Genomic DNA, 12,571 nt, shown 5'->3' with positions numbered 1-12,571 from the left:
ATAGAGGAGCTCAGAGGAACTTTCAGAAGGCATTGGGGGTATGGTAGGCACACTTTGCAGGCAGCCTCCGAGCATCCCTGCCTCTTGATAATTACACCCTGTGTCCTCCTCTCCTTTTGAGTATGGCTAGATCTAGTGACTGACTTCTTTAAAAAAATTTTTTTTAAATTCTTTTTTGGAGATAGGATCTTGCTCTGTCACCTGGGCTGGAGTGCAGAGGGGCAATCATGGCTCACTGCAGCCTTGACCTCCCACACTCAAGAGATCCTCCCAGGCTCAGGAGATCCTTCCACATCAGCCTTCCAAGTAGCTGGGGCCACAAGCAAGTGCCATCTCGCCTGGCTAATTTTTATATTTTTTCTGGAGATGGGGTCTTGCCATGTGACTCAGGCAGGTTTCAAACTCCTGGGCTCAAGCTATCTGCCTACCTCAGCCTCCCAAAGGGCTGAGATTACAAGCATAATCCCATAACGTCACCAAGAACACTAAGTTAGTAAATACTGATCCATCGCTCCTGGAGCAGCTGGTAAGTCACTGTGCCCCTGACTGACTTCTAACCAACAGAACAGAGCAACAGTGAAACAATGTCAATTCTGTGACAGGTTACAAAAAACTGTAAGTTCCTAGCAATATTTCTCATTGGTTTCAACAAAATGAGCTTCTGTGCTGGAGGGACCCGTGAGGCAAAGAACTGAGAGCAGACGTTAGCTAATAGCCAGCAAGAGATGAGGTGCTCAGTCCAGCAACCATAGAGAAACTGAACCCTGCTGATGATCATGAGGGTGAGCTTGGAAGCAGATTCTGTCCCAGCTGAACTTTGACTGTGTCTTGTTAGAGACCCTGGACTAACTAACTCCTTGATTGCACCTGTGAGAGACCTTGAAGTGGAGGACCCAGCTAAGGTGTGTCTGGATTCCTGACCCACAGAAACTGAGATGATAAATGTGTGTTGTTTTAAGCCACTAAATTTTGGAATACAGTCGATCTTCATTAGTCACAGGTTTTGCACTTGCAAATTTGCCTACTCGCTAAAATTTGTATCCCTAAAATCAATACTCATATGCACTTTCACAGTCATTTACAGATATGTGCAGAGCAGTGAAAAATTTGAATTGTCTGAGATACACACTCCCTGCTGAGGTCGCACAAGGTGAGGCTCTGTCCTCTAGCTTCAGCTCTCAGCAACAAGTATCCTTTTCACAGTCTATGTAGTTTCATGTATTTTTGCTTTTCTGTTTTGCATTGTTGTGTTTCTTGTTGATTTCACTGTTTAGAATGGCCCCCACGCTAGTGATGAGGTTCTATCTGTGATTCCTAAATGTAAGAAGGCTGTGATGTATCTTAGGAGAAAATATGTTGCGGAAGCTTCATTCAACTGTGAGTTATATTCAGGCTGTTGGCTGTGAATTCAACATTATCAAGGGAACAATATATATTAAATAAGAAATCCTTAAACCAAAGCACACATAAAACAAGCTTATGGATTGACCAGCTGCCCCAGGAGTAATGGATCAGTATTCACTAACTCAGTGTTCTTGGTGATGTTATAGGATATAACTACTGTGGAAAATGAGAATCAACTGTAATTTGTTAATACAGCAATAGACAGTGAATACAGTGGGAAAGCAGGGTAATCCAGCTTACTGGTCTAAGGCAGAAGTTTCACAAGGCAAGCATAATCCAGTGTCAAGGGCGATAGGTCCCTCACTAGAAGTAAGGCTAGAGAGATTATGGGTAGCAGTTATCAGTGTCTAACGTCTGAGTATCATTAGAATGGTATCATTAGAATGAGAAGAAATAATTTTGCCTGGCTAAAGGTTATTTTGAATGGAAATGAATGAAACTATCTAGGAAAATCAGCCTCATTTTAAAGCAGTCTGCTTGCTCCGTGAAGCCCATAGCTGTGTGATGATTGATGTGTCAAAAGTCACCAGCTGAATTAAAAAAAGCTCCATGACTGCACAGGATGATGCAACCTGGGGCGGGCTTCTGACACACAGCTGCACAGGGACACAGCCAGCCAGGGACATGGCACACACAAGAGAAGCTGTGAAGGAAATAGCTCCTCAGGGACCCACAGTGCCCCAACTCAGCCTTTCTGTAATCTATGACCGAAAGTCATGGCTTCAACAACTGAAAGTTTCAGTTGTCTTCATTTATTTTAACTTCAGCTTATAAACGGCCCCTTATGATTTTGATTTTTAATCAGGCTCCCAACTTTATCCCTGATCTCCACGCCCTACCCTCACTCAAGTACATGGGTTAAGTCCTTAAGTACATATGGAATTTGGATAATATGTAGTTTTGTGTGCGTGTGTTTAAGAGTTATGTAAGTGGCACTATGCTCTAAACATCGAGTTTGTTCTTTTCCCACTCTACCATATGATTTAAGTGTTGCTTTATGAACATATAGTTTGTTGTTTCTTACAGCTGTGGTATACCACAGGGTGTATTCACACTTTACCCAGCCCTTTCCCCAGTGCTGGACACGTAGCCTGCCTCCAGTTTCCACCACCATAGTTAGGTCTGGGAGCAGAATGAATGCAGCACCACATCTTGTAGCTGAATGCCTTTCTTTTGCCTGCAATTACTTGTCAGCCTTTTCTTCTGCTTCTCCCTTTCTTGAGTAGAGGACAGTATCTACCAGAACTCATGTTTAGATCACAAGAACACGCAATGCCTCACTTTTTGTAGAGCAGTTTCTCATTTGACTAGTCCAACAACTTTCTCAGAGGTACACATGTGTTTATTAAGTTAAAAAAATAGCACAGTGGTGACTCTCAACTCTGGTTTTGCCTAAAGGTTGTGAAAGTGTGGGGGGCAAACCCCACTAAAAATAAAATGATATTTAATACATTTTAATTTAAAAATAAATATATGCCATAAAAAGGCAAAGGGCAGAGAAAGGAGAAGACAAAAATCAAGTAACCGTGGAACGTGGAGATGTTTCCAAAGTAAGAATCACTTATCCAAAGAGTAAATAACACAGTTTAAAAGCTTGGTGTGTTGAACTCTGCAATATGAAAGGCAAAAATGAAGAGAATAAAGTGTGAGTGTCCAGAAAGGCCAAAATGTATACAGTCGTCCGGTGCCAAGGGCCAGGCTAGACTCACATCCTGATAAAACTGCTGCAAACTGAAGCCAGAGGAAGATTCCTGCTGACTCAGAGAAAGAAAACCATAACATGCAGAATCAGCTTTTATTTCTGAATTATACCACGAGGCTGTATAGACATATTGTATCATTACAGATTTTTATATTAATCATCTACATTAGGGAGAATTTATTTACCAAAACAAAGTCTAATAGATACTTTATTCTGAGCAATCCAATATATGATAGAAAAACCTTTAGATATATAAAAGATTAATTTGTGCACATCTAAATGTTTCTAAGGGAACAAACTACTGAGGCATGGTAATAAGATGAGAGTTGCAAACATAGTACCATAACTGAATATTTAAAATTACATCTTGACAAATGCTAGAAGTAGTGATTTCCTCACCTCAGAGAATGTCTTAGAGGATAACCCCATAAAACATTATATGGCTTCAACAGAAACTTCTGGATTTTCTTCCACACTGAGCTACTGCCCTCAAGCGAACTTTCCCACTCCTTGACAGTATCTTTTATGCAGATTTCGGTTCTTTCTCTTAACCAAGGAGTTTCAAGAAACAATGCTTTTTCCCCAATGACCCCTTGATTCCCTTAACTATAGATCTATAGGGGACATGCAAAGCAGTTCTCAGAAGTCAGAACCAAAGCAAGAATGCTCAGAATGCAAGAGTGAGAGAGCTGAATCATGTGAATGTTTACCTCTGTCTACCTATCTGCTTAGGGATTATTTTTCTAGGATTCATGTAAGATTCTATTTACTTGGAGTGAATTTACATGGTAGCTTTTCTCTAGCACATGCAATTAAATTAATGTGTCTTTTTAAGATAATAAAATAGCAAATACCTAGATATCGGAGCGCTTTTGCAGTCCACAGAACAGCTGAAACAAAATCACTTATTGGGACAAATGCCTATAATTTTCATGTAGGAAGATGAGGCTTCAAACAGCATACCCCCTGAGTAGTTTTCCGTAGATGAGCTGGACAAGTTAAAAATACATATAAATACATGGTGAGATTGTTGCTATGTCTGTTTGGCTACAGCAGGAGCCCTCTATGAACAGCTCTACGCCCTCAGGCTGCACTTTGCTCCACTGCACTGAACATTGGATTTTCTATTACTTCCTGTGACAGGGTGACCATGGAATTCATTTTACAAAATGGGATGCTACTGAGTGCAAGTAGCAAATAGGTGAACAAACAGGAATATTGGGTAACTGTATTTATGTCAACACTATGTTCTGGGAGAGGCATAATTTGGGCTTTCAAAGTGGAGGTGGGCTGTGGGGGGGGTGGGCTGTAGGGTTTTTTTCTGTCCAACAAACCAGATGTTATGAGTAAGGAGATCCAATAGAACATACGATTCAATAAGACACTAGATTGAAAGGATCAAGCGGAGAAAAGAGAAAATTATAGAGGCTTATGGAGGAAAGAGGGATGATCTATGTGTGTGTGGAAGGACAGGAGGAGGCAGACATGAAGAAGTGAGGTCGGAGAAAATCAATCACCTGTCTACTTCAACGCAGTTCCAGGCTCCTTATACCCAGGGCTCCAAGTGTTCTGGACAACTCTCCCCAGTGAATCTTCCACCATGAGGCTACAGTGAAACCCTTCTCTCCCCTTCATTTTTATTTTTGCCAGCTTCTTTGGAATAGGTGACACTGGGGACTAAGAATGGTTCCCAGAGGGAGGCACAGACCTCAGCAACGCCTGCTAAAAGGGTGCTTCTAAGAAGACTTCCTTTTGGCAGCTGCAACCTAAGCTGTGATCTTGTGGCTAGGGCTCTTCCTCTTTCGTAGCAGGCCATTTCTTTTATCTTACTGTCTGTGGATGTCAAAACATTGATTTTTGACAAAAACAAATTAGTTTGCAGCCTCATTTGTCTGTTCTATTAGAGAAACTATCTATATACAATTTGGGGGAATAGGAAAGGATGCATTTGCTGGAGCAGGGGTCAGCAAAGTTTTTCTCTAAACATGGTCAATGTTTTAGGCGTTGTGGGACATATGGTCTGTTGCAACTGCTCAGCTCTGTGGTTACAGTGTGAAAGTAGCTGCAGACGGTACAACAAAACCAAGTTTGCGTGGCTGTGTTTCAGTAATGCTTTCTTTATGGGTACTAACATTTGAATAATTTTCATGTGTCATGAAATCTTCAAAAACTTTTTTCCAAACCCAAAATGTGAAAACCATTCTTAGCTTGCAGTGGTGAGCTAGAGTTAGCTGTGGTTTGCCAGCCCGTCTGCTAGAGGCCTACAGACTTGAAATCTCATTGGCATTTTAAAGGGTGTATGAAGACTGTAAAGGAAATATTTGGTACATGAAAGCACATACTCATATTTAACTTTAAGCCTGTGATCAGATTACAGTGTTTTAAAGCAGATCACTTTTTATAATGCATGCAAGAGAAGGAGTCATGGATAACTGAATGCTACCAAATGATTTTTGAGTAGGCTGCCTTACACTTGAGTTCTTGGCATTTAAAAGGTAACAACTTGAACTGAGTTTCTGGCCTGAAGCTCAGAGAGCTACCAAACGTGTAACACTGATTCTTAAATTTCGCAATGTCATCAACATTCATCAGAAAAATGATCTGTTACAAGACCAATTTACATAAAATATGATGCCCAATATGACAACTAAAATGAAGTTGACATGCATTAGAAAGCCTGGCTTCCCTTTGAGAAGTTAAAGAAGATTCTGGTAAACAAGAACGAAGTGGGCACTTAGCTGATGGTTTTATACCTTGTGTGGTTCATGGTTGCCCTCATCAGGCTTAGGATTTTGAAGGTGGAGTTATAGAGGGGTAACTTTCCTGGGGAGAGTTGAGCCCTGTGTACCTTAAACCTAATGCAATCACCAAAGGGAAATCCAGCTAATCTATGGAAACAAATCCACTCACAGTTAACAGTGGATTAAAGGTATCTTACTGGTAAACACCAGCCTAAGGGACAAAATATCACTGCACCGTGTTAAGGAAATATTGAAATGGAAGGTCCTACTTTCTTCCTAAGGCTCAACTAGAATCTCTGAGGCACATAATTGGCAAAACAGGACAGTACACACAATTTCATAAAACATGTTAAGAGTAAACAAACTCCCTTCCTATTACTCCCCTTAGAAATTTAGAATGGCACCAGGTAGTGCAAAGTGGAAAAGGTAACATCAGCCCTGTCTCCTCCAGGTAGATATGTTTCAACAGAACCATGAACCAGAAAAAGCATCCTCTTCTTCCAGCGTGGCCAGCTAGGGCTTTTCTTTCAGCTTCAAGTCAATACTGTGAAGAAAAGAAAAAGAGTGAGAAACCAAATGAGAAACATTTAGTAATGATGTGGGTGGCACTGTGTTTGCTTTTTTCCTCAAAGGACATACTGAAAATATTTAAGTCATGCAAGTTTCTTATAATAGAAAAATCTGGTCAAACACAGTCTTCTGCTCATCAGGCTTTTCTCCAAAATATGAAATCTGTTTATTTTTACAAAATTGTTTCTGGAAGCATTTTATACCTTTTCAAAATGATCCAGGGAAGTAAAAAACTCATGAGAAGGCTCATTCCCAAAGTCAATTAAGATAAAGGAGCATTAGTGCATTCTGGAAATCATGCCATTTGACTTATTTTTAATAAATGACCTTTCCTTGTGAAGCAAACACATGTTCTGCCTGGAGTAAGTAATGTCTGACAAGTGCTGAATAGTAAAGCAGAAACCACACCAAACATTTTCTAGGAGCCAAAGGATTCAACTCAAAAGGGATGAGCCTACCTTACCGAGATGGATGTTTCTAACTAAAGAAAAGCTTGTTTTTCAGAAGGTCAATGGGTTCGCAAGTATCTGGGGAGTAAGCCTAAAACTTACTGGAATCCTCTTGGGTGGATTCCTACCATATCCACCCAAGAAGAAAACCAAAAGCCAGTAAATAGAGGAGGAATTTCAGTTGTGATAAAAGAGAAACTATTAGTTTGCAAAGGGTGATTTGGGACCTATCTGTGGATTTTGCTTATCTCTGCCCCCGAGCCGTAAGCTTGCATGTGGAAAAGGTTACTACTGTGCTTTACTTGTGGAATTTGCAGCAGTTGAGCAGCGTTCATTCTAGAAGCTTTGCAGATAAAGCCACTGGTAACTCACGCTGTCTGCCCATCAAGTTTATGGTAGTAAAGTAGCTTTCATTTGAAATACAGTCAGCAATTCCATCACTTATGAGCGGCGGGGACTTGGCCAGGTCACCTATCTTAATCTAAGTTTCCATTTTTGTATCTGTAAAATGGAATGATCCTAACTCTCTCACAACTTGCTAATGCATTTTTCAATTAAATATAGTGAACATAGCATATCATAATGTCTGTTATTAGCAGCAATAGCATTTGTTGTTTTTTTTTTTTTTTTGAAATGAGAAAATAGCTCTTTGCTTTATTACCCTACTTGCACCAATCTTATCTCCTTTGGGAAGCCAAGTCGTCATGAATATTTCTAGTTCTGACTTGTTTTCCTGCCTGCAGAGTTTGATTTAGAGGTATCCTCTTTCTATCCACTGTGACCCTGAGATCTTTTTCTTAAATACTTTTATAAACCAGGTCATTTTTTAAAAAAAAAATCTTGTTTCTGTTTTTAAAATGTCCTTCCTGGCTGCAGTTGTTCCCAGAAATCTGTAGTAAGTTTGATTTGGTGATTGGAATTTTATTCTTTCTCTCACGGTGTTGGTTGACTTTCTCCCACATCAAGAGAATATTTACTAAACCAAAATTTGAGGCACATTGTCTAAAAATTGTGAGTGGGTCAGAATATCTGAAATAGTCTTGTGAAGCTTAAAGAACATGGTCACCTTATTTCACCATCCCGGACCCTGAGCCAACACTTACACCAGGATGCCCATCTCATTTCTTTCTTTTTTTTTGAGACAGAGTTTCGCTCTTGTTACTCAGGCTGGAGTGGAATGGTGCGCTCTTGGCTCACTGCAACCTCCGTCTCCCGGGTTCAAGCGATTCTCCTGCCTCAGCCTCCCGATTAGCTGAGATTACAGGCATGTGTCACCCTGCCCAGCTAATTTTGCATTTTTAATAGAGATGGTGTTTCTCCATGTTGGTCAGGCTGGTCTCGAACTCCCAACTTCCAGTGATCCACCCACCTCTGCCTTCCAAAGTGCTGGGATTACAGGGGTGAGCTACTTCGCCCAGCCTCAATTATTTCTCATGCTGACTTTTTTGTAAACCTTCTAGGCTTTAATTCTTCCCTTTAGCTTTTGCTAACCCAAAAGCTAAAAGATGAGCCTGTTTACCCAGTTTATGAGATAGTCAAAAGTGAATAATTTTCTTGTAAGTAAATAGAGGAAACCACTTGGAAGGTGAATATTTGAGAGAATAGCAATGTTGTGGAGTTAATGAAGCTGTTAACAATGCTTCTAACTTAAACTTCCTCAGACAGAGCCACCTTTGATCACTGTACTTTAAACAAATAGGTAAAAATATAAAGAGGCATCTTGCAAGTTGTAGTGCATGAAGGAATTCATAAATACCAAACCTAAGAGCGAAAAAGACAAGCACCCAGGGCTATTTTTTTTTTTAAAGTATCCTTTTTGGAAAAAAAATTACTTTTAATCAGAATTCAATATTCTTAATCTTTGGGCAAATGGGCTTAGTTTTCTATAAGCAACTTTTTCCTGCGACAGAGCAACCTTCTGATAATTTTACAACAGGCCATTTTTTGTGTCTAACATGTATGGAATGAGGTCCTTACAAACTGTCTGACAGTATCATTTAATAATGAATAAAAACATCTGCATTTTATGTAGAAGAAGGAAATGGGCATAACCTTCCCTTCTCTCTCTGAGGAAAATAAGAGGCCACTACAGCATCAGCACACACTCCATCTTATTCTTGGCCTGATTGAGCCCATTGGAAGAACCCTTGGCCATTTTGCCCGTTCAGTACCAGCTCTGGAAGGTGTAAAATGCTTCCGCAGAATGCTCCTCTGTCCCTGATGGCCTGCAGTGTAACGGAGCCAGAAGAAGATAAATGAAGCCCTCATTCCAATACTAAAGAAAGCCAGAAACCCAGGGCTGAAGTCAGAAAAAAAATTCTTGGCTACTCGTGCCCCTTAGCCTGATCTCATCATCCACACTGTGATCATGTACGTCTCAAAGGCTCAGGAAAGAGAAGGTTGAAGAAAAGGAAGCCTTGAGAAAAATGTGTTCTTCTAAAAAGTGGGAAGTAACAATAACAATTTGTAGTATCCCTCCCTCCTCCATGCCCACCCCCGGAACGAACTCAAACAAGAAGCAATGCTTTCCTGTTTCCCAACCAAAACAGCCCTACATAGGAATAAGGAGCAAGACAGACAAAGCAAGCAAAGAAGTGGGTAAGCCCCAAGATGTAGCAGCGATGGGCCGGCCATTGGCTGGGCTTCCAGAAGTGCCCTCCATGCCGTTTGTTAACTGTGGTCTCTGTTAACTGTTAAAGGTACTGTTTTGCTGAGGGAAGAAATCGTTGCAAAAAGAATTATCATGGACTGGGTCATTGAGGTATTATTGCTTTGCAGAATTTCATGTGCCAATTTGCTTGAAGCAGTTGTCTTCATCTAAAAGACGTGGGACAAGAGTGACCTTTGGAAAAATAGCTGTGTGATTTCAAAAGTCTCTTTATAGTCTTTGTTCTTTTTAAAAAATTTTGTTTAAAAAAAAATTTCCTTGCAGAGCAGGCCTAACTCATAGGCATGCATCCAGAACTGGCCCAGTCTTTGTTCTTCATGCACTTTTTCAGTTGGGACTGTCTCCGGAGTTTTTGTGCCTAAACTTCCTTTAAGCTGCAAGGTCAACATGGCAAATGCAGAGATATTTCACTATAATTTTCCAACTTCCTTTTAGACCTCAATGGAAAAGAGGTCCAAAGACAGCAAAAGGTGACAATAGAGACACTTTAAAATTGGCCTTTCCCTCTGCTTCCTGATTCCCAGCAACAAGGACAATACTAGATTCTCCACAACTTAAACCAAATTAGAAGCCTCTTGTTGGATGACCAAGTTCTCTCTGAAAGCTTATTGGTGACCACAGTTTATTCCCTGAAACTGACTTGGCCACTAATTCACTCTGTTCTCTTAGGTGAGTAGTTCTGTCCTTCATTAAATTGCAGGTGGTACACCCATGTAGCACTAAGACCACTTCTTTCCAATTTAAAAACCATTGGCCCTGGAACTATACTGCCCAGGTCCAAATTCCAGCTCTGGGCCTTTTTTATAGCTATAAAACAGTCAACTGGTCAGATCGTCTCTCTATGCCTCTCTTTCCTCATCTGTGAAATGTACCATAAACTTATTCTGAGGATTAAAATCAGACACTGCGTGTAAAGCTTTTTACAGTCTGGAATGTGGTAAGAATTCACTACGTGTCCGATTTCTGCTTCTCACAGGATGGTAATCATCCAAATAGATTATTCCTACAGTCTCATCCAGGCTCGAATTCCTCTTGGATGTTGCAAAACAAGCACATTTTCTCTCCATTCCACCGAAGGATTAAATGGAAGTTCCAACTTCCATTAATTAAAATAGAGATGATGTCATTCAGAAAGCAGAATTGCATTCCTCTTTCCCAGATGTTCTTACATCTGGCCCTAATATTCATTTTTTTCTCATTTTTGGATTGGCAAAATAGAATGCCATGTCAATAGGTTGTCCTTAGGAAATGTAAGGGGTGATCATGAGTGAAATGGTGTGAACCTGGCAAATTTAGCTTCAAGTTTCTAATTTCGGGAATAGAGCGTAGGAAAGCTGAACATCTACAAAGGGTTTACCCAGTCCTCAGTCTTTCAGACCCCAGCCATATAACACTGTAAGTAACCACATAGCTATTAATGATGGTGAATTCTTACTCCTTCTCCATGGAAGACATTTCTGGATCATTGTAAAGGCAGCTAGTTCTGAGAGCAAGGAAAAAATAGAAAGCAGTCAACTTTTCCCCACTGTCACCACTGTGAAAGCACAACAGATTTGGGGCATTTGAAACTGATTAATGTAGTCCCATTTAATACTGTACCAATCCATACCTGAACAGATAATGACATTAAGCCGTAACCCTTGCCATCAGTTTTGAAATACAGAGATTGCCCACGATATAAAAACACAAAGCAAAGATTAAAAACTCCAAACACCTCCTCTGTCCTCAGTTTTTTCTGCCTTTTCAATTTGTCTTATTCAGGTGACATACTACAAAATTGTATTGGTACCCCAAATAATGAAATACTTTACACACAGAGGAAAACCCCTCTCAAGAAGCCTAATTATATTCACCGTGAACACAGTTAACTCTCAGTTTTAATGAGAAAGAGGATTCCCCAGTACACTGAAAGAAACAAATGTCAGTGTCAGCTCTCCTCGTTGTTGCTTTTACAGAAATAACAGGACACTTACCACTCCACACAGCTGAGCTGTGTCCAGGTGTGATACGAACGAATCCTACCATTCACCTCAACTGAGTATGCCCAGAAAACAAATGTAACCATACAGAATAATGAAATAAATGTGTTTTTATGAAATTTATGCTTTTGTGTAATATTAGCTGTTTTTGATATTCCATACTGATGTGATTTCTCTGTTAGCAAATTTGAATTTTTTTTTTCTATTCTTGATGAATTCTTATTACACCTCAACTTTTATACCCTTCCCATTTTTTTTTTTTGAGACAGAGTCTTGCTCTGTCACTCAGGCTGACATGCAGTGGCACTATCTCAGCTCACTGCAACCTCTGCCTCCTAGGTTCAAGCCATTCTCCTTCCTCGGCTACCCAAGTAGCTGGGACTACAGGGGCATGCCACCATGCCTGGCTAATTTTTGTATTTTTGGTAGAGGTAGGGTTTTGCCATGTGGCCCCAGGCTGGTCTTGAACTACTGGACTCAAGCAATCCTCCCACCTCGGCCTCCCAAAGTGCTGTGATTACAGGTGTGAGCCACCGTGCCTGTCTCCCATAAATATTTTATTATTGACAAATAAACACTATTTAAAGAGCTTCCACGATCCTTTTTAAGTGCAGTTGTCCTCTTTGTAACATAATTTCACAAGCTAATTTATCTGTTTGCACATCAGAGGATCCATGATGAAGGTCGGGCTTTTTATGGAAAATGGCAGAAGGCTATCTCCCCAGGCAAGATAACAGCCTACCTTCCTCACTCCCTACCCTTCGTGCTGGTGGTCTGATATTTTTAGAGGAATTTGACAATTCCAGTGAGCAAGGACAGTCAAGTAAGTGTTGACAGTGTGCTAGAAAAACAGCAAAGCTGGAATGGAATCAAGAAAGGGCAATCTTCCAAACTCAGCTTTGCTGCTTTTTAATTTTGAGTAATCCTCCCAAGGAAAATAGCAATTTGCAAACCCTTTAATACTGTCACTCCAAAGGCAACACATGGAGGCTTCCCAGTGTTCCAAGTAGGAATGGATCTGTGTATGCTATTTATCCCTCGGAGGTATGAAACTTCCT

The 12,571-nt window shown here is 40.4% G+C and overlaps 1 protein-coding gene across 19 annotated transcripts in view; it reads right to left on the bottom strand.

Moving 5' to 3' along the window:
• Window positions 1–3,185: 3,185 nt before the first annotated feature.
• Window positions 3,186–12,571, bottom strand: part of PRUNE2 (prune homolog 2 with BCH domain) — a 296,117-nt gene continuing 286,731 nt past the window's right edge. For 15 of the 19 annotated variants that reach the window (XR_013532779.1, XR_013532769.1, XR_013532780.1 and 12 more), the window contains 2 exons: window positions 10,970–11,017; window positions 3,186–6,391 (listed from right to left, as the gene is read on the bottom strand). Coding sequence is in view for 13 of the 19 variants with exons in the window: in XM_035301835.3 (XP_035157726.3) it covers window positions 6,361–6,391; window positions 10,970–11,017 (79 nt within the window). In the remaining 6 variants the exon portion in view is untranslated. The remainder of the gene's footprint in view (window positions 6,392–10,969; window positions 11,018–12,571) is intronic. The other 4 variants (XM_054254600.2, XM_017972864.4, XM_078366158.1 and 1 more) reach the window with 1 other exon arrangement.

This window comes from Callithrix jacchus, chromosome 1, assembly GCF_049354715.1.
Source record: "Callithrix jacchus isolate 240 chromosome 1, calJac240_pri, whole genome shotgun sequence".
Lineage (NCBI taxonomy): Eukaryota > Metazoa > Chordata > Mammalia > Primates > Cebidae > Callithrix > Callithrix jacchus.
Note: the sequence above shows the minus strand (reverse complement) of the source record. Positions and strands in the feature narration are given on the sequence as shown.